A 22,822-nucleotide genomic window follows, 5' to 3' on the forward strand; every position below is an offset into this window, starting at 1 on the left:
TCAGATGGCAGCTGCACAGGATGATCTCTTTAGAAGAAGTACTATTATCTGTTAAACCTGACAGAATCACAAAGAGCCAGGGCACATCCCTTTCTCTTTTTTTAAGCGGCAAATGCCTTTTATCGCTGTGGGATATAAAAGCTGTTTGCATGCTGATGGGGCCTAAAGGATGTGATAGGCTGTGTTTAGTTTTGTTCAAGAATTAAGCTGTTGGCCTGTTTTACACTTTCATAACATGTTTTATTTATTTTGCAATTAATTAAAAGAAGATTGTGCAGCTTGTTCCACTTTGACCAAATTAAGGATATTGTTGGTGTTCAAGCCTGTTTAGTCCTGTTTTTTTTATCCTGTCCCTCTTTTTTAACAGAGCCTATTTTTTCTTTTCAGTTCAGTTCTTCATAGTTTCTTAAACTTTTCACATCGTATGCCATTTTAGAGATTTGACTTAATTCCAAGTGCCACCAGAACAGGACAAAACCTAAACTGAAGCTGAATCCATGGCGAATCCATGTCTAAAATTGACTAAACCACATCTAACGCAGTTCTAAACAAGAGAACAAAAACATGAGCGCCATCTGTTGCATCCCTACTAAGGCTGGTACCCGCCTACCCTTACCTCAGATTGAGAAACATTGCACACTCTTTTCAAAATAAACTGCTGCTCAGACGAAGGGCAAATGTGCGGTGTTTTTCCAATTCCCCATTGCCCTTATCTCTTGAGGTAAAGTAATGAATGTTACTAATTACAGTGTATCATTGCATCTACTTCCCAGCCAGTTCCGGTGTTATCATAGAAACATCGCAGAGCATCAGCCTCCTGCGGCAGCCTCCTCTCAGCCGACTGTTTTTACTGCTGCAAATAATATTGATTCCCCATAATGACCCTGCCATGGCACTACATATTTATAATGAGGCAACAAAGAACATCCCAAGACACGTAAATACCACAGGCAGCCGGAGGGCCGTGTTTGCTGCTTGCTGATTTATATTCCAGTCCATGCCATAAATGTCCTAGTCCTCATGACTGTCTGATTGTCGATTGGCAATTTTAGTCGGGCTGTACAATCGCATTTTGATTTGTTAATATTGTTTATGGGGGAACATTCAGTATAAAGATCAGTGGACATACCATGCATAACTGAGGCTTACAAACATTCTTTCAGATACCTCAGCCTTGACATTTTATGATTTAAGCAAGGAGAGAGGAACAGGACTCGTCAGGATTTCGAAGTAGCTTGGAGCGCCCTCTGCAGGAAGTAGTGGGAATTAAACTTGTTGCCTCCATGATGAACACAGTCTGAGCACAGAATGGGTCTGGTGATGTGTTACGAGCTTTTGTGTTCCCTCTGTTTAACAAAACCAGGAACTACAGATCAGAGTGCTTCAGCTGTAGAAGACGAAATGACCAAATTCATGTCCTGCCCGTTTTTCGAATGCCATTTTTTTCCCCTTCGTGCACTGCGGGGGGTGTAACATCCGCTTTAGGTGACTCATTCGAACATCTCCATTAATATTTACACTTTCTCTGCTCTGCATGACACGTAGCAGACAGAAGTGTGCTGCCTGTCAACACATTTTACAGCTTTAGCCTGGGGCTTTATGGGAAATTACTCAACTGCCTCATAGTTCTAACATAGCTCTTCCATTCAGTTTGCTGAAAAGCAAGCGAGAAAGGTCCAACGTCTGTGATTTGACAGAATCTGAGTGAAGTTGCATTGATTTGCATATTGTCCTCTGGTTTTAGACGACTCACTTAGCTGCACAGTTTTTTTTTATCGTCATTTTCCATTTTGATGCAACTGTAAGCTGCTATAATTCTGGTTTGTTTGTCTTTGTGCTTTGTGAGTCGTCAAAATAGAATACAGCAGATTTCATTAACAGATTTTTGTGTAATATTATAATAGTTTAATTCTTTAAGAGACTACTTGCAATATGTTCTTTTGTACCATTGTTGTAATATACATTTTTATTATAATGATTTCGGGGATGGGTGTTTATAAGCTTTTGCTTCGGCCCACTCCTTTTTAGCACAAATTCAACTGCTCAAATAAACAAATAAACTAAACTAAACTAAGAGAGGAAAGGGACATATTCCTGTTGTTTAATGATCTAAATGAAGCAATTTCGCTTTTTGGGCTTACAATATAATAATGTACATTCAGCTGTCTCGCGGATCGCATAAATAACTTACATCAGTTTTTGCCATCAGTAGGCACAATGCACACACAGTATTGAGTCATGCTGCGTATTAGGCCTTTGCTGAAATGGAGAATCTTCCGAGTGAAGTGTCAGAGTGTGGGTAAAGAGAGGTGCACATTGAGCTGTGACTGTAGACAGCTGTTACGGTGGTGTTTAAACCCTGCTGTAAACATTCCCTGGAATACCATTACGCTGCATAATGCACTTACTTATACCGGGATTGCACAGTTCTTATTCTCATACTCTGAAACCAGGAGATTGTCACACTATACTAAGTCTATATTTACATATTTATATACCAAGTGCCTCATGCATTTTTCTGCTCCGACTATTGTCCTTCACTGCATATTTAATGGTCCACAAAATCCATCCAGTCTTTCAAATTTAGTGTAACTCTCTGGCCCTGCTTAGTAAATTTGGTGCCTTTGTGCTTCAAGGTTATCGAAGGTGTATGGTGCTTTAGCTGGGTTCTACAGCCGCAGTAATTTGTGTTATCCCTGGTGTCGCACTGTTACTCAGCAGGTTTGTGCTATGTGCCTCAATGCCTTTAGGACTGTGTATTATGTTAGCCGTCACCGAAAGAAAGATTTGTACTGAGACATAATGAGTTTTAGGATGAGGAAGTAATTCATAGTGTGGCATCCTTATCTTGCATTTAGTAAGCTTTCTATTGATCTGATAGTGTTGGAGTTTTTCTTTGTGATATCCAGTTGAAAGCATACTTCTGAAGTGTCAGAAGACTGCGTGGCAGTGCCTGGCTCCCTGAGGGGAGCATTGGCTCAGGTCTGATGCGTGCTGCTTCTGTCTGCTCTGACATAGATGACCCAAAGCGACAGGTGCAGGAGAGGCTGTTGTCAACGTGTGTAGTGGATACAGAGTCACACACATAATGTCTGATCAGTGTGTGTTATGTGTGTCAATTTGGTACACTCTCACCGACACCTAACAGATAGATAAAGTGAGTTTGAATTTACAGGAGGTTCAAGGGTATTTTTAATCTACCAAAACAATCTCCTGATACCACATATACATTATAGTGCTATAATAAAATCATTGCCTTGTGTAGTTTCTGTGTGCACTTTGCTCTTGATCCAAAAAGTTCATGTATATAAGCAGTTTATTGAACTGTACCGGCCCATAGCTGGAGCCAGCCAAAGCAATCTAAGAATTATTGATGTCAGCTACATCCAGGCCATTAGCTTCCACTAAAGCAGGAAGTGCAGGTGAGTTAATACTGTGCATCCATGCATTGTTTGGTTTAATATGCCTTACACAAATATTTACACTGTTACAATACAGCAGCAATAAATAGACCACAAATAACTGATGTACTATGGTTTGCAGGCCAGCCACAAAATAGATTATATACAAGGGTTTCAATCAAATATAAATATTTTTTAGCCTGAGTTATATCATAAAGGCTGCTGTTCTTCAGTTAATGTTGTGATGTCTTTTGCATGCAGCATTTTGTATTTTGTGTCTATGGGTTCTGAAAAAGCCCTGCAGTTTAGACCTCTACAAGTTAAGCAGTTCTGCAATGCATGCAGTTCTGTCTGAGATGTTAATATTTCAGTCTTCTCTCAAATGTAAATGCTCTGAAGTCCTGACCTGGACATATTTAAAATATGCACAATTAAATTAGGATTACATATCATACATCCAAAGTCATGCACAGATTAAATGAAGTACTATCAGATATTGCTATTTGTCCAGACAAGCTATAATGTGTCAGTTTGTGCAGCGTAATTTGCTGGAAAAAAAATGCTAATGACAAATGAAGTAGTAGTGAAGACTAAAAGATGATTGTGAACATGGTGTAGTGGGTTTGGTTGCTCTACAGTCAAAACACTAAACTCAGCAGTGCACATGAAGAAGTGACATTTCTACAGCCACAGGCGCGCACACACACACACACACGCACACGCACACACACACACACACACACACACACACACACAAGCTCACGCAAGCTCACACAGTCTGGGGCTGCCAAGGCTAATTGCCATGGCAACAGGCTATTGAAACAGGGTGAGGGTCAGCTGGAAACTACAAGCCTGTTTTAGAAAGACTCGTGCTGAGACTGAGAGAGAGAGGGAGAGGTTCAAGCAGTTTACATTTGTATATGTGTTAGTCACGGTCCCTTTTGAAGTAAGGGAGACTAAAATTACATTTATATGACATTTATTCTCTTGGATTCAAATTAAATGAAACTTTTGGCAATATTTTTATTTTATATTATATACTGTAGTCCAATTTTCTCTCACGAGTTTTGTTCCAAATGCAGCCATTCATTCAACGCGTCTTCTCTCACCTTGATTAAAAGGTTTAGTACTGATGTCCTCAACCTTAGTACTTTTTTATTTTGCTTTTGTTTTGTAAGATGCCATTTTTTTCTTTTTATGGACAGACCATGTCTCTTAATCTGCTTGTCACTTGTCTATCGGAACTTGGGTGCCGTCATGAATTGTGCCCGCCCTTCACTCCTATTCGTTTACAGTTTAGGACTTTAGAAAATCACTTACTACACGGACACAAAGCCATTTTCAGGCCACACAGAGAAACAATGCAGTGTTGACATTGGACATTTTACACAAATCAACCTACTGAGCATCAGATTTTAGCTGGGAACATTTTCCCTCGTTCTTCGCTTAGTGAACGGACTTCGCGCTTACCGGAAGTGTCAATACAACAGAAGAGCCGATCAGTGGCAAAAAGAGGCAAAAGTGGGCGCGAATAAGTTGAATAGAATAAGAAAACACTGGACACACACCGACTTGTGACCTCCGTTTTTGTAGTGAATCATCTCGATCACTATAATACAATAAAAATAAAAACGACATGTGACTTTAGCAGTGGTTGCTGCTCCGCTTTCCTCAAGGCCATGCAGATGCTGAGGTGATAAATAGCTATTATGACTCATTGATGCTTCCCAAGCGGTTCTCCTTTGTGATCAAGGGTACAGAAAATGCCAGTACTCCGCCTCCTTCTCACACCAGCCTGCTCTGACGCTGATGGATAGTTCAGTCTTAAGGCGGCTCGGTGACGCCCTCCGCCCATGCAACTCTCTCTGTGTGCTTTTTATTCACACAGAAATACCCACAGTGCCCTGCTGTTGTGTGAGGGCTGTGTGCTGCTGGCATTAGCTAAAAAATGCAGCGGTGGAGAGTGCATGTAATAAATGGCTTTGTAAATTATGAATGAGGGAATATGACAAGTATAGCTCGCCATACATAAATTCACTCTGCATATTTCACTGTGTATTTGGTAACACAGCATACATTTTCACTGTATGGCTTATTGGTGTTTTATCATTGTTATCACTGCAGAATTTCAATCAAGAGCAATTAGGCCGCAAAGGTAAAGATGAATCACATTTACTCAAGGTGACTTTCTTTATCTGGGGTTTTATAGACAGTGTGGACTCTTGCTATATTTTGCGATGGTAAAAATAATCCACAAGCATTATTCTGTACTTATCGCTTTGTGAGTAGAGAAGTGTCCTCTGGGAATATGGGATGAATATTAAAAATCAGAACGGGTGTTTTGAAAGCTTACAATTTTGGTTGGCCAATTGCTTGCTTTTCTTGAGCTAACCAGCAACAACCAACACATCAGTGACTGTGATGAATTCCTATTGCCGGGCTGTGATAATCATGTGGTTTTATTGACAGCGGTGTCTCAATTCCCTGTGTAGCTTTTGCTGCTGACGCTGACACACATTTCAATACTGCGATTAGCTGTTTCATGTTTCTATTATGTCGGGAACCCTTGTGTATAGCCTGGTGTCTGTCTCGTGTTCGTGCCTGGAGCTTGCCTGCCTCCATCGATTTCAGTGTGTCGTGGCTGTCCTGTGCGCCCTGGGCTGTCTTTTAAAGGCTTGAGGAATCCCCCTAGCTGCCACTCAGAGGGTCACAGCCTATACTGTACATATTGTGTGCTAAACGCTCGAGATATTCCCTGCAGAGGGTCAGTCCTGCAGCTTTTATCACTTTTAGCTGCCACTTGACATTTTCCCGCCCTGTGGTTTTTCTTCTCGCCGACTTTTAGGCATTACATTTTATAACATATTTTATGGCTGCTTTCACTGCAGCCAGACGTTTTTAAATGACACCTTCACCATCAACTATCACAGTAGCCCATTGCGTATATTGGTAAGTGTCTGCAGTCTGGGAACCTTTAGTCATTTTTAGTACATTTCACATTGTTAGGTTATATATTTTTGCCATTTGACCTTTGAAGAAGAGGGAACAGGAAGCAGATAGTATTGGGTAGAAAGCAGGTAAACATGCAACACCTGACAAGTCCTAATTTGGGTTCATTTATATGCTGAGGGAAACCAAGCAAAGATAAAAATCATTGGCTTTTATCCTTTATTCCAGCTATTCTCAAAGTCCCCCCACTGTTCAAAAGAAATGAACAAAGCCCAATTGATTCGATACAGCTGGGCATTTCTTTATTTAGACGGACCAACCTTTTAAGATACACCCATTCTCTTCACAGGGGCATAAGGTGTAAACAGAAGCACACAGATCTCAAAGTGGTCAGTGGCACACACCGTTACACAGGAGTTGACATTGCACAGTGCACACAGACATTTTTTGATTAGATGGGCTGAAAAATACCTATTCTCTTCATCACAAGCCTCTGTCATGCATCTGAATGTTCACGTTCAAGAGATTTTGTAACGTTTTACCACTTAAATTTACATACTTTTAGACCACCTTTGACTGTGTTTCATAATGAAGCTGTAAATGGACAACAAACACCGACAGCATGCATCAATACACAAAGCGCTGCGTTGAATTTGCTGTGTCATGGAACCTGTTTGGAGATAAGGGGTCGTTTGCAGCAGTGGTCCCAGGACATTGTCAACATCAGCCTGCTGTGAAGATGTCATTACTCAAAGTGTGGAGTAAGCAGCCCTTGTGTTATGAGCGCGGGCTGAATGCAGTGAAGCATGAACAGAGGAGAGTGTGTATGCGCCCGCCTTTGATCATTTAGAAAGTCACGGCACACGCTGTTTAATCAATAGCAGCGCTGCTCATATAGCGCGGGTCAATATCATCTCAGGTTGGCATAATTAAGTATTGAATGAAAAGAAATTTAGCTGATGAAAAATGTGTTGTCTTATACTTATTTACCAAACATGAATCACGCGTAATTGGGTTTGCACTGTGAGTTCAAGTTAAATTGACTATTGATGAGCTTAAAAGCTGTTCAAAGTCATGGAGCGCAAGCAAATCTCATGGCGTGATCGTTCTCTCATAGTCAGGGAAAGAAAATATATATTTCTTGTGTAAACATGTAAGAAGATGTAAAGATGATTGGATTTAAGCATCCTGTTTCATAGTAGTAGTAGTAGTAGTAGTAGTAGTAGTAGTAGTAGTAGTAGTAGTAGTAGTAGTAGTAGTAGTAGTAGTAGTAGTAGTAGTAGTAGTAGTAGTAGTAGTAGTAGTAGTAGTAGTAGTAGTAGTAGTAGTAGTAGTAGTAGTAGTAGTAGTAGTAGTAGTAGTAGTAGTAGTAGTAGATTTATTGATCCCGAAAGAAATTGTGCATTAATCTCTTGCTCACATTCACACATACAGAGCAGGAGCTACAGAATTAAGAAGTTAAAAACAAATTTAAATAAACAATAAATACACAAGCAGGAGACGTTAATGCAATGCAAGACATTCCCCTCTCCTCCTCCTCTGCTCCTCCCTGAAGGGGCTCTGTTATAAAGCCTGATGGCATGTGGGACAAAAGAGTTCTTCAATCTGTCCTTGGAGCATCTTCGAGAGACGAGTCTGGAGCTCACGGCGCTTCTCTGGCGGGAGAGGACCGTGTTAAGGGAGTGGCTCTGTCCAACCACCAAACCCGCCTTCTTAATGAGCCGGTCCAGCCTCTGAGGGTCCCCCCAACAAACAACAGCATAAAAAAGAACACTGGACACAATGGAAAACATGTACAATAACTTAGAACAGACCCTGAATGAGGCCAGCCGTCTAAGAAAGTACATCCTACTCCGCCCCTTCTTGTACACAGTGTCCATGTTCGCGGCCCAGCTCAGCTTGTTGTCCAACTGCAGCACCAGGTTCTTATAGGTGGAAACCAGTTCTACCACCGCTCCCTCGATTTTAATGGACTGGTGCCCGGAAGGAATCCAGCACCGCCTCCTTGGTTTTGGTTGAGTTCAGCAAGAGCTTGTTCCGCTGTCTAAAAAAGGAGTAGACGTAGACATTATTCTTTCCTGTGTTTTTCTGGTACAAAACACCAAAAAATCTGTAGCCCTGTAATAAAAAGTCTACCATTGCAGAACACAGTAGGTCCAATAACTTAGAAGAGCAATGCCGTATAATTAGAATATAGACAGTCTGTATAAAATTGCATTGCGTGTCTAGTAACATTAACATCCCAAGTACGACGTACACAAAAGAAGGACTAAGGCAAACCAATAGTGTTTATCTGCACAATGCTATAGAAACTGTGTGTTTTTTTTAGAAAGGATATTGTCCACTGTCCCCTACCGCAGGAAGGAAGTGTCACCTCCTCATCCTGTCCCCTAAACTGAGTGGAAACTGTCTCTTAAAATGTCTGCCTGAGGGGATTGTGTTGATGATCAATAATGTTGCTATTTTCACAGAAATCTGTAATATGTACAAATTGGCCCTGAAGAGGAAGTAATTAGTTGTAGTTAGTTTTAGTTCTATATATTTGTGTTGGGACTATGCAATTATGTTTTCCTTTGTTTAATTATTTTATTTTATGCTATTTTACATTTCAGCTTATTTAACCACCTTTTCATTCTCAGTGTTTTCTCCGAGGTTGTCGTCTGCCTCGGGACTGGCGGCTGGCTGTGGCTACGTGGGTGCTGTCCTGTGGGGGCCTGGATGGAGGTTGGGTGTCCCTCATACACCTCCTCCGGGCGCCCTGTGTCAGTGCCCTGGCGGCTGTAGCTGAGGTGCTGCTCCCGGTGCAGACGGCTCCTCGGATGGTATTTCCTCATGTCCATAATTTTATTCCATTATTCAGTCTGTGTGGCTGTATGTAGGTGAGCCAGAGGTGTGTGCGTGTTCATTGGCATTTACTGTCTATATATTTGGGTTTAGGGTTCATTTTAATTTGTACAGCACTTTGTGTTACATTTTGTGTGAAAAGTGCTTTATAAATAAAGGTTAATTGATTCATTTATTGCCCGATACTGTCAGATGTCGAAAGCTTAGCAGGGTAGGACCTGGTTGGTACTTGGATGGGAGACCGTGGTGAGCCTGGGTGAATGTAGTGTGTGAGTGAGTGGTTCGTGGTGGTCGGAAGGGGCTGATGGCACAGACTGGCAGCCTCAGTCTACCTCAGGGCAGCTATGGCTACAATAGTAGCTTACCACCATATTATTATTATTATTATTATTTAGACATAAGAACTGTTGTCTGCGATACAAAAATCTATGTGATCTATGTCAAATCTTCATGAAGTAGATTTATTATTTGATACAGCCAACTACAAAATGGTACAAATCTTGTAAAGTATTTGGAATCGGAACCATTTCATAAAATCATTTTACTGTACAATGAATTAAAAAAAAGAGCTGCTGTAACAAGTGAATGTCTTCATTATGAGATCAGTAAAATCTTATCTTAACTGCATTTTAGTCCAGATCTGGACTCCATAACTTGCTGTTTTTGTTTATTCATGCACCTTTAAGGAACTCTGTGTTAGACTTACTCGGATTCTCTATTGGAGGAAAGAACATTCTTTCAAAATGCTGAATAATGTACCTGTACCCGACAGCTACCTGTGCTATGTTTGTATTCTTGTAATAAACGACCAGCGAGCGACTTGATCTTGCTGCAAAGGCAGATGTGCTGAATAGTCTATGGAGCCATATGGGTACCTCTGTGGGAGAGATGAAAAGGGCCGGTCCCATCAGTATTCAGGGGACAGCGCGGTGAGCAGGAGGCGGTTCTGACAGAGGAGAGAAGATGATGTGAAAAGATTATATGGAGAAGCAAAGCAGTCTGTGCTACAAGAATGATGTCAGGCCACGAAATCTCAGCCGTGGAAATCTGTGCATTGATGAGGCAAACACACACATGATCAAACATGAAGCATAATGAGGGTTGGAGTGTAGTGAGCATCAAGTTACCAAGAGACTTGATCAGAGCTAAGGAGACTTATTTAAGATTAAGAAAATAACAATCATAAAAACACAGCCTCGTGTTGTCAAAAAGAGCCTGGCCAACAGCACAGATGAGGTTTATAGTTCTAAGAATAACAACTTCTAAACCAACATCATACTAGACGCATCAGCTTAAAAGGATGAGCGACACCACTGTTCTCTTTGGCAGCTTGTTATTTGTCATGTCGATTACAGTCTATTCATTGTATCTGTTTGACAACCCCAAAAACTGCTAAGGGCCTGGTCCCCCTGGCAAATGTAATCAAAACCCAATGTAGCATTCGGGTCACAGGGTTTGCCATAACTGTTGCCATCCCATTTTTTTGTTTGTTGTTTGTTTTATGATTGGCACTTCAAAAAATCCCGATTAAGTTCACTTCGTTAAGCAACATCCACAAATCACATTAGTCTACGTTGTATCTCTCAAATCTAGACTATAATCACATGCGTATCTCTGAGTGTAGATTGTTAAAGGCCTTCTTTAATGCTCCATCCCAGAGGTAGCTCTCCATTTATGCACCATTATTTATTTACAGCTGTTGTTTGTTAGTGTGAACTTTCATATTTAATTCAAAGACAATCCATTACAAACATACGCTCCTTTGTCTTCTGTGAGTAAAACATCTTTCTCTGGTGGAGGCTCTGTCAGAAGCAATACCTGCTGTAAAGCTGTGAATGTTTTATATCCTTCAGTGACTGAAATGTCTTTGGCAGTAGAGCAAGGTCAAACTTTCTTCTTTAAAGACCCACTCCCGAATGGTTCACACACAAGTCTCTCCTCTGCTGTCAGATATGTAACTGTGCCCTTTGTGATTTCTCATGAAAGATGTATGTTATTCTTTTTGATGAAATGGGTGCGCTTCGACACTACAGTTTTGTTCTGGATCTGATTAGAGCTGAAAGCATCTACTGTCACTGCTATTTCCTTGTTTGTTCTGGGCTCCTCTTTCTGCGTGGACAGTGCTTCTCAATAGAAGGACAGGGAAAGAAGGAGGGGGTGGGTATGGGCTAGCAGCCAGACTGGCAGGGCCCGCCGGCTCCTGTGTCCCAGTGCCACCTGCTCCGCTGGCCTCCTGCTCTGTTACCTGGCCCCTGAAGGCAGCTCTGTCATAATGAGAACATCACAGACGGTCAGTGTGTGCGTGCAGTGTTCAGTTTTGGGGCTGTGTGTGTGCCAGGCTTGATCACCTCTACACTGCCCTCTGTAATCCCCTGGCTTTGGTAACACTCTCTGGATTTATAATTGTTCCCTCGAAGGGAAATCATTCATTTTGTATATAATAATCTCTGTTAAAATGGAAAAAGAAAAGTTTAGTGTCGTTATTCCTAGCTCTTATTAAACACAGTAAAACCTACACACAACAGGTGAATCATTAAAAAGTGCATTCATTTCTGTTATTCAACTTAAACTATGAAACTAATATATGATATATACACATTACATGCACAGTGAGATATGCATAGCCTTTATTTGTTATAATTTGGATTATTTTAGTTTAGCTTGGTGTGTGTGGATCGGGAAGTTTGGGCATCTCTGCTGAGACTGCTGCCCCCGCGACCCGGCCCCGGATAAAGCGGAAGAAAATGGATGGATGATGGATAGTTTAGCTTGTAAAAAACCCAAATTAAAAATCTCATAAAATTTGAATATTTTGAAAAAGGACTGTAAACTACCCTTGATACATTGTACCTAGCTAAATTTAGTACAGTGTAATGGGCTTTGTTACATTGTGTAAGAAGTTGTACCTATGCGTTAGATACACAATGGATTAATATGTATTTGTCATTTTTACATAATGTAATAACACATAATTCTAACTCTAACCTTAAGCCCTAACCCTAAGGGTCTCGTGTCCTATTACGTTATGTACTTACAAAGTACTAATACAACATATTCCATTGTGTATGTACTACATAGGTACAAGTTATTACAGATTGTTACAGAGCACATTACATTGTACTAAGTTTAGTTAGGTACAATGTATCAAGGTAGTGTAAAATAAAGTGCTATCCCATAATCATAGGTCACTTTGCATGTCATGGGTCTATATCATGAACTATTGAACGTTATTCTATTATTCTGAGTTTCACCTGTACATGGTATTGTATTTGTAGGAAATAGTTTTTCTCAGTTTGATTCTCTTGAGAGGCAAAAGACTTGGATTCATTTGGACATCTTGTGCAGCAAATTGAGCATTTACACCTAAACTACACAAATCATTGCTGGATCATTTCGTGGTCATTATAATATGTATCTGTAAAACCTGCGCTGGTTCCAGAATTAAGTTGTTTTTCTACACATTTTTCCCAAAGACCTTTCAAAAAGAGTGATGAAAGCCAAACAGCTATGTGGTAACTCCTGACCATAAAGTCACACACTTTTTCATATCAGCCAATATCTGTCTCCGCCTCACATACTAATGACATTACATTGTGTTTGTTGTGTCTTGTGTAATCTCAAAATGATCAATAATCATCGCTTTGAGCTCTCAAGTGGCTTTTGGTTGCTTTTGTACCCACTGACTGTTTCTGTGGCACAAGGCCAGCCTATTTATTTTCATTCACTCCACTGCCCTCCACTGAAATGCTTGCTTTGCTTCGCCTCTGTCCTGAGCTCCTCTCAGCCTTGTGAAAAAAGGGGGTTCATGGGCGTCCATTGTCCCCAAAGAGCCTCTGTGTTTTGGAGTGGGCGATCCTTTTTTTTTTTTTTTTTTTTAAGTGCATTTCTCATGTACTTCTCCTCTGTTCAGGACAAGAGCGTTTAGAGAGGGAGATAATGCGCCCGGGCACTCAGAGGGAAAGGTTATCTACTCTTCCATGACAGCTGATGGGACGGGACAGGACACGTCAAGTCCTATAAATCCCATTGGCTGTCACTAACAATGCACATCAATAAGACTGAGTTATTAGAGACGCTGAGATTGAATGTGAACCAGCAATATGTCACTTACACAGAGAGTACGTAGGTGGATCATTTATCATAAGAGGCACACGACTAGAATTACCTCATGAACAATTAGCAATGGCAAATGAATTAGCTTAGAAACTACAGACTAGGATTAATGATTGTTCTACATTAAAATGTGGTTGGTTAAAAGGGAGCTGTCATAAGTTTTTAATATATTGATGATAGAAAAGGAAAAATCTCTCGCACACTGTATACTTGCAACACCAGTGTTCTTTTATTAATGCAACGTTTCGGCCAGTGGCCTTCGTCAGGCAAAATGTCATTTCAAAGGACATTTTGCCTGACGAAGGCCACTGGCCGAAACGTTGCATTAATAAAAGAACACTGGTGTTGCAAGTATACAGTGTGCGAGAGATTTTTCCTTTTCTATATTTGGCCTTTATGCCTTCTCTTACGCACCTGTTGAAAACAAAGGAGATGTGCGAAGTAATCCTACTTTAATATATTGATGATAAAATTTAGTATTGGTCTAGCAGTATTTTATTTGGAATTCTTATGAGTTGTCACAAGGCTTTGGCAATTGAAGTCCAATTGGAGAGATAGAAAAATTGATGTTTCCTTTTTCTATTTTTTACAATAAAGTTTAACATTTGAGGTAAATTTCCGAGGCTGATTCTACAGTTGTAAGGAGGGTGTATGTAAATGCTAATATGAATGTTTGTCTGATATCAGCTTTTCATAAATAGGATGTAGTTTAAACATGTACTTGCAATGCTAATGATGGGTTATGATGATTTAAAGAATAGAGTAACTTGTTTACCTTAATAAATCTTTTTTGTAGTCCCTCTGGGGGTAATACATGTGTTGTGGTATGATTGGGGGTCTTTCATCTCCCCCTGGTGTCTCTGTCCAGAAAACTTCCCTGCCTCTGGGTCGGAGGCGCAATACACACTAATAGAATCATGAAGAAGAAGTTAGCTGGCAAAGCTAACTGCGCCTCTTTAGCAGTGTTTACAGCCAAGTTTGAGTGAAAAGGATTATCTTCATTGTGTCATTGAGTTGTGGCACAATGTACAATATCCCTCTCTCCCATTGCCTTTTCTGTCAGCGTAATTTACTCTCATGGACAATTAAATGCTACAACACCTGCAGTGGCGCTTATGGCCTCCAGGGGCATGAGTTACTTAGTTCTGTTTTAACTAGCTGAGACCCGGCCTTCGGCCGGGCCTCGCTAGTTTCCATATTTGATAGTCTGAGATTATGAGTTATTACAAAGAAATGTCCAACCCGTCACACAGTTCAGCTGTAGACCAGTGGTTCCCAACCCATTCCAAAAACTATGGCCACTACAAATGTTTAAAATAATGAATGCTAAAAATAATGGCAAACAAACTGCAATTTGAGTGTTTGATGCACCCGTACTCCTTTCTTATAAACTACAACGACAATATGTTCGCTAAAAGGGAATAGAATTCAAGAGACAGTGGAATAAGTATGGATAAATATTAGGGGTTCAGCTCGAACGGTTCGGTTCATGGTGCAGGACCCGTGGTTTGGTGCATCACGGTAGTGTACAATGTAAAAAAAAATAAGTTGGTTTTGAACAGAAATAGCCTAATGATCGTTGTTAGACAGTATTTATAACCTTACAATAAAATTGGCAATGCTTTCAAAGCTTCTTTAGAAGAAAATGTACCTCTGGGCTCACAATACGTGAAAGCAAATGAAACACATCGCCCTGTTTCGATGCGCGCGCGCGCACACATACGCGCGCGCGCACACACACGCACGCACGCACACACCGCCCTGTGTTGATGCACGCGCGCACACATACACGCACCGACGCACACACAAACGCGCGCGCACACACACACAGCGCCCTGTTTGGATGCGCGCACACGCACGGCAGTCAGATGTCGTGCACTCGCGTTGTTGTGACGGCGGGTTGTCCTCGGACAGCAGCACCGCGGTCCATATGGACCCGTGGTCAATGCCCGCGGGCGGCGGGACCGCAACGTGGGGGCCGGCACCACGCACCAACTCACTACTGTCGCCAGGCTTCCTGATGTTCCCAAACGGTCTCCCATCCCAGTCCTAACCAGGCCCTCCCCTGCTTAGCTTCGGAGGAACGGTCTCCCATCCCAGTCCTAACCAGGCCCGTCCCTGCTTAGCTTCAAAGTCGGTATGGGAAATAAACATGGCGGCGCCCAGGCGGCGGCCATTGAGATAGCGTTTTCTATAATAGATGTCATCATCTCATGGTTTCATGTAAAGCGCTTTGTGACTATGTCTATGAAAGGCGCTATATAAATTAAAATCTTCTTCTTTCATTCACTTTTACATGTATTTTATCTATATTTACCTAGATGGCCAATGTGTATCTGCAATGACGAAGGAGAATCTTCAGTAATTATGTCAAAGGGTTCATTTTGTCTAAAAAATAAATAGGCTTTTTTAACATGGTTTAACATTAACTGATACTTTGTTTAAAGGGGGGGTATTATGCAGAATTGACTTTTTCAAGCTTTACATCATGTTATTACGTCATTCCCTCATTAAAAACATGCCTGAAGTGTTGCCTTGGCACATTCGCGTATTTTTGAGTAATCTGTAAAAACTGTGATGGCAGCCATTTTAGGGATAGCTTTGCCTGAGTCCTCCTAGAAACGCCCCCAACTCCTGAAGACGCCTCCGAGCTTTCGTCACAAGCCGAGTAACCAACCACTGCTCCTCAGCAGAGCCCCCTCCCCACTGATGCCACAGACAGCGTGTAGAGGGGGCGTGTCGGAAAGGGTCAGAGGTTCTTAAAGAGACAGAGGCCTATTTCAAGACATTCACTACAGCCATTTTGAGAGAGCAATTTTATACAAGGCAGTTATTTTAATTTACTGCATTTACAGACTAACAGAAGGTTTCATCATCATTGTAGTGTGATATAGACTGGTGCTATGTGATTGAAAAAAGCATAATACCCCCTCTTTAAAAAAAATCAAGTTTTAATATGGCCAATAGCCTATACCAGCCGACACATCAGATGAAACTTGATCACCTGATGCTGAGCCTCAAACAACATCCTACACCAGGTTAGGAACATGAATAACACTACTGCTTACTTATTTTCATCATTGCTCTGGACAAAAACATCAATAGGAGAAATGGGGCACGTTGCATGCCCGTTTGCCCGTCCACAATAATTGTGTGGTCAGCTGTTTCTGTCCCAAAGGTAAATCATTAAATGGTCCAAGCCACGTAGACAGAGCCACATGTGCTCTATCGCCGCAGCTGGAGAGCGACTAGGAACATGATTGGGAACACACAGCGTGACGTTTGGTGACCTTTCCCCATAGAGAGACCTTTTGGAGCTCAGCTGTATTCTAATGGTGCTAAGTCCTGACGAAAAGCAAAAAGCAGAAGAGAGCCAGTCTGGGGTCAGCGCCGCAGTTATGATTATATTTACTGCCTGAGAACAACAGACTGTACAAGATGTGCTCGAGAGTCCACGTACCCATCTGTAAACTCTTGAATTCAGGCTAGCCAATCACAACACTCATATCTTATTCTTCAAATCTTCCAGCTGTTTGATTTCTTACACCATTATTGTCCATTAGTCCTGGACAACTTTGGAATAAACTGAATTGCTATTTTTCTGAAAAGTATTTTGATTGCATTTAGATTTTTTATTTCTGTTATGAAATCAGATTTGGTTCACTGGTAACATTTTAAAGAAGTCCAAAAGCCTGAACATTTGAGAAAAGTCATGCAGTTCAGAACATGTTGTTTGAGGCCTAAACTAAAGGGATAACACTCATTCAGACATTGTATTTGTTTTTTGCAAAGGAACTTGTTCTGCCCAAATAATTCATTTTGCAACCCTACGTATATGCCAGGCCACTGTTGTGCAATACTGTGTTGCCCTTTCAACCAAGATGTTGGAAATGCAGTGACTTTGCAGTGATTGTTCTTTCCTCCTCAGTCACATCATTCTCATTTATGCCGCTTCCTTATTTAACTGCATTTTCACATTGATGATCAAACACTCCAGCTTCTTTTCTCTTGCCAGGCAATTTTGCTCAGTAATGGGATGGAGCACTTTTTATCTAGGGCAAAACGCTTCATTATGTTTAATAAGCTGTTAAAGGGGCTGGGAATAGCGTTAAATGGTTCAGTGATTTCAGTTGGCCAATCTCCAGTCACTTCCCAATTCATATGGCAATTCACACTGCTTTTGCGTTTTGCTTTTTCTCAGCACGCATCAGTGAACCTACATGTGTTTGTGTCTGTGATCATATTAATAAAAAAACAACGTGACTCAAATACTGTGGCTGTTTGGTGTTAGAAATCAACACTGAGGTCTCTCTGACTCAAGTGCTGGCAATCTGGCCTGCAACTGAGAGCAAGTAAACAGTCACGAGGGCATTAACAACTACTGATTTTTAGTGCCGCTCCTATTGGCCCTATTACTGTATTTTCTTCCTGTAGCAGTACTAAGTAACTTGTTTACCTTAATAGATCCTTTCCGTAGTCCCTCTGGGGGTAATACAAGTGTTAATGGGATGATTGGGTGGTCTTTCATCTCCCCCGGTGTCTCTGGCCAGACAACCACACTTGCAACTTTGGCGCCTACGGGTCGGAGCCACCAATAGACACTAATGGAATCACGAAGAAGAAGCTAACAGGCTAACGGTCAAAGCTAACTGCCGGCTAGTGCCACTTAAACAGTATTTACAGCCAAATTTGAGTGAAAAAAAAATATCTCCATTGTGTAATTGGATGTACAATATCCCTCTCTCCCTTTGTCTTTTCTGTCAGCGTAGTATTTACTCTCACAGACAATTAATGAGTAAAAAAAGGTTTATTTGTCAAAATAGTCGAAGTCAAGTCGACATCATCATATTAACAGCAGAGAAATAACGTCTCATTTACATGACTACATTAAGTCCACATCCAAATCCGATGAAGAAAGAAATGCATGTTTAAACTAATCAACACCTGGATAATCACACAAACAACAACAAAAAAACAAACGAAACAGCACAGAACCTTTCAAAAACATTTGAAGTAATGCGTAAATGCATTTGCTTTGATGTTGATGTTTTCATTTGCAATATTTACTTAAGGATTTGAAGGTTGTACATGTTGGAATATATTCGTTCTGATTTGAAAAAATGTGCCAAAGTGACTAACTGAATAACTGTAATGAAAAATACAGTGGAAACATAACCTTGATGGCCTTTAAGCTGGCGTGGTGCGGCATGGCGGATCACATGAGATTTGATTATAGAGCTAATACAATCCACCCTGTCCCTGGCTATCTGTTTGATTCACATCCCTTTATGCTCGTCTTCCTCAAGAGGCAGTAACAGCTCCTCTTGGCGTCTTGCTGACTGACGCTCTATTCTGCTTCGCTGGTGCACAGAATTAGTTCTTTGTTACCGCTGTTTACCGCCTTCATTTTGCAGCTCTTAAAGTCACCTAGCAAGCGACCCTGCTACGATATATCTATCTACACCTCCGCTCGTGCTCGCCTGGACTCTGTGGAGGCGTTTACAGAGGAGAGATCCTTTACAACCGCTTGCTTTACTTCTCAAGTCGTCCTTGTTTATATCCAGCTGCTCTGTGCGTGTGGCTCATGTCTTATCAGTGCTAATTGTTTGAGAGACCTACCTGGAGTATACATTTTAATGGTTGCAATTATCAATTCACAAATCTCAAAGGCTGCACTATCCTGTACAGAGAACTAACTCTTCTTGTCTTATGTATAAGACAAGCTAACCTGGTAATTTAGACCACCACAAATATATAGTAAAATGCATATAATTCTTGCAGCAATTAAACAGATCATTATCCAACATTCCCTCAAATGTTAATGCTCCAAGACCTGTTTAAAATGTCCACTGAGATCTGCAATCTCAACACTTTGAGATTTGCAATTGGATATTTATCAAAAGCCAACACAAGAGCATTAAGGTTTTCAATTTGTAAAATTCTACTTTTTCTTCAAGTTTTAGATGTTAAATATTTACTTTGAGAGTCAAAAGGCAAGTTGAAGGCTATAAAACCCACATATAAATAGTGTTTATGGATTCCACAAGAATTTCTTCCTATGTTAACGTTTACTGTAGGTTTGTTTGAAAGGTAACTTTTGAACAAGAAGTTGCACACACTCGTGAACACATAACTTGGTGCGGGTGATAGGAATGGTAATGTGGCGATAGATGAGGAAGAGCGCAGGTGTTCAAATATTTGACCTTGGCATTTTCTGTCAGCAATTCAAACTGTTCCACGGGCACTGCAATGTGTGCATTCACCATGTCCAAAAACCTTTCACTGGAAAAAAAATGTTCTGTTAACCTGCCACTAAAATACTTTGTCAGAATTAACTCTATTTTATTATTGAGCTATGATGGATAATTTTGTAAACAGAGCAAATGATGACTGACTATCAGTTCCAACAGGTATAATTCTAATATTATTCATTGCACACTCTTACCATGACTGACCATCTATACAATTCACTCAGTCAAACTTCCTCAGTTGTATTGTACATTGTATTGCGTTAGGTACGAATGAAATGATTAAACAAGAAACATATTAACAATGTGTATGTCTGTAATGTCTTTTTCTTCTGTTTTTTTTTTTTGTAGGACTGAAGACCTACCTAATTTCTGGCAGAAGGGTGGAGCAGCTATCTCAGTGTGGCTGTGCACAGTTGGGGTCAGTGGGTACTGAACATTTGGACCAAAGGGTGAACTCCCCTGACAGTGCCCAGGGATCCTCTCACAGTGTTAAGGTGAGCTGGATCTGTCCGTATCTATCCAAGGATCAGTCTTTTGGACTGTTTCTTTTTTTTCTTTTTCACAAGCTGCAGTGAACTGACATTTCTCCCACAGCCTCTTTGATATCTGTCCTCTTGTTGTCGATTTCTGTGTGTGGGTGAACAGAGATGTTTCTAAACATATTCTCACTACGTTTTGATTTCGACTTCACTTTAAAACACACTGGTAGATCATGTCAAACTGTAGCAAATTAATACAACAGCTGAAATGTAGATTTTTCTCCCTTAACTACATGTGTCTATGTTCGAACCCCTTTTCATCTCTACAGTCTCCCTGCTCATCCTGCGGTGTGGCCTTGATCCCTGTTGAAAATCAAGCAGTAGAGGAAGGAGTGGTGCACAATGGCTGCCATGATGACCCCAAGCCCAGTTACAACAAGGTCAGTGTGCTGTAGTACGTCAAAAAAAGTTTTATCTAAACTATCACATTTGTATGGATTTCTTTCACTGGAGAACTTAGTCATTTTCATAAGTTTCCAAGTTTTTCTCGCACTCCTTCCTTTCCGTTCCCAGGACTCCTCCAACCTCAAGTGTTCTCCTGCAGTTTCTGCTGGGCGCAGCTCTAAGGCACTGAATGGTCTGCTCAGTCCTCACTTGGAGGCATTAAACAACAGCCAGACATCACTGTGTGAGATGTTGCAGGAAAAGGAGAAAAAGACGTGGAGTGGAGGTGCCATGGGCATGGACCACTCTGCACTCATCCCTCTCCGCTCCAAGAACTTTAGAGAGAGGAGCGATGCCCACTTTGTGGATGTCATCAAAGAGGACAGGTCACTCTTTTTTTCTTGAACATTTGATTTACAATTAGGACATTGCTCTTTCTAATTATATTTATGAAATACAATTTATACTGTTTTCCCTGTTGTCTATTACAGCCTCATGAAGGACTATTTTTACAAACCTCCCATAAACAAGCTGAGCATCACCTTCCTGGAACAGAGCCTGGAGTCTGCTTACCGGATAAGCTACCAGGAAGAGGTATGTGTGTGTGGACTATGTGTGTGAGCCCTTAAAAGAATAGGTTGAGTTCACGACCTTCGAGAATGTGATGTCTTAATGTTGGATGTAGGACCTAATACACAACACTATGTGAAGCACCATTATTCAGAAAAATAACCAAATCCACATCCATCCATGTTGAGCCATATGTGTCTTTTTTCCCTCTTTATTTTAGAAATTCGGTCCACAACTTTACCTCATTAATCTTATGGCTGAAAGTTGTGATGTCACGTGAAGGCAACCTGAATGAATGCAAAAAGAAGAAGAAGAACTTAGACCTTTAATTGGGTTTTATAGTCATTCAGTGCACATTGTGTACATCGTTTTAAACATATTTGACACATTAATCAGTGTGCAACGTTTCAAAGACCTTTATAGTATACTCAGTAGAAGTACACGCAGAATTAGTTCATTAACATACTGACAGCCATTTAACACTTTGTAAGAACTTTTAGTCTTGAATAGAAACACCAACAGTAAATGTAATGTAAATCTGTTGAATTACTTCTCATACTAAACCACTTATTCTATTTATGTATAAAAGCCAAAGTTTGTCTATACTTTTGCCAATCTTGCAGAAAGTCTAATGATAAACCAGTCAGGACTGCGTCAAAGTAGTGTAAAACCTTTAACTAGACTATGGTGCCCCCTGCTGGTAAGCAAGTATACATTCAGAAGACTGGTATAATAATACATATGTTTTTACATGGTTCTAACTTTTATATAGTAATTTTAAAGCACTTTGTCCTATTAACATATCTATTTCTTTGTGTTTTTTTTCTCTTTTTTTTCTTTACAAAGGTTGAGACGCAGGCAACAGTGCTAACCTTTGACAGCCCAACTTTCAGTTCATTCTTGGACATGCTTCTATGTTGTTTGGTGTTTTTGGCTCTCTCTTTGGCGTGTTTCCTTGAGCCCCTTGTCACCCAGCAGAGTTTGTCCATGTCACTACTCAGTGTTACGGCTGTAGCTGCCCTGCTGGAGGTGTTCGCTTTGCTGTTTGCTATTCGGTAAGATGACCAGTTGTCTTTATGCCTGAGGTCTCATTCTTTTAGTATGCTTAATACTGTATATAATAGATGCATATGGCTATATTGTGTGTGCATTGCATTACATAGGCAAGTGATGATTAATGCTTGAAACATTTGAAATAAAAGGTTCTGCAGAGTAAGCTGTCTGATTTTGTCCTCAGTATGGCCTTCTACGTGGACAGAGCCCTGCCCTGTACCAAGATCCTGATGAGAGTGGTCTCAGGCTGGATACCACGTCACTTAGTAGGAGCTGTACTAGTGTCTCTGCCGGCTGTGGCTGTCCTCTCACATGTCACCTGTGACATGCATCTGTCAATACAGGTACCCCATGTCTTTTAGGCATCAGACTGTAGTGTTACATTAACACTTTTTGCATACTCTTTTATTTATTACTACTTTTATTTACAGGTTACCATGTTTATCTGCTATGCTGTCATCATAGCCATCATTCAGTACTGTAACTTTTGCCAACTCAGCTACTGGATGCGCTCAAGTCTGGCAACGTTAGTCGGTCTAGCACTTCTTGGACTGCTCTTTATGGCACCATGCCGGTAGGTGTAAACCGAGGCTGCAAAACATATCAATTGAGTCATAATAAAAAAGAGCATCACTTTGTTTGATTGAACAGGGTTCCAATATTTGGAAGTACTATCTGGTAAGTATGGTTATTCACTAATACAGTGATTCATGCACTG

At 40.8% G+C, this 22,822-nt stretch overlaps 1 protein-coding gene across 1 annotated transcript in view; it reads left to right on the top strand.

Moving 5' to 3' along the window:
* LOC306968651 (adenylate cyclase 9) overlaps positions 1-22,822 on the top strand; it is a 31,577-nt gene that overhangs the window by 6,518 nt on the left and 2,237 nt on the right. The window contains exons 2-9 of the mRNA XM_079564095.1: positions 19,907-20,052; positions 20,367-20,477; positions 20,611-20,867; positions 20,973-21,075; positions 21,898-22,106; positions 22,289-22,448; positions 22,536-22,678; positions 22,756-22,782. Coding sequence (XP_079420221.1) covers positions 19,907-20,052; positions 20,367-20,477; positions 20,611-20,867; positions 20,973-21,075; positions 21,898-22,106; positions 22,289-22,448; positions 22,536-22,678; positions 22,756-22,782 — 1,156 coding nt within the window. The remainder of the gene's footprint in view (positions 1-19,906; positions 20,053-20,366; positions 20,478-20,610; positions 20,868-20,972; positions 21,076-21,897; positions 22,107-22,288; positions 22,449-22,535; positions 22,679-22,755; positions 22,783-22,822) is intronic.

The sequence above is a fragment of the Gobius niger genome (assembly GCF_951799975.1).
Source record: "Gobius niger genome assembly, chromosome: 10".
Taxonomy (NCBI): domain Eukaryota; kingdom Metazoa; phylum Chordata; class Actinopteri; order Gobiiformes; family Gobiidae; genus Gobius; species Gobius niger.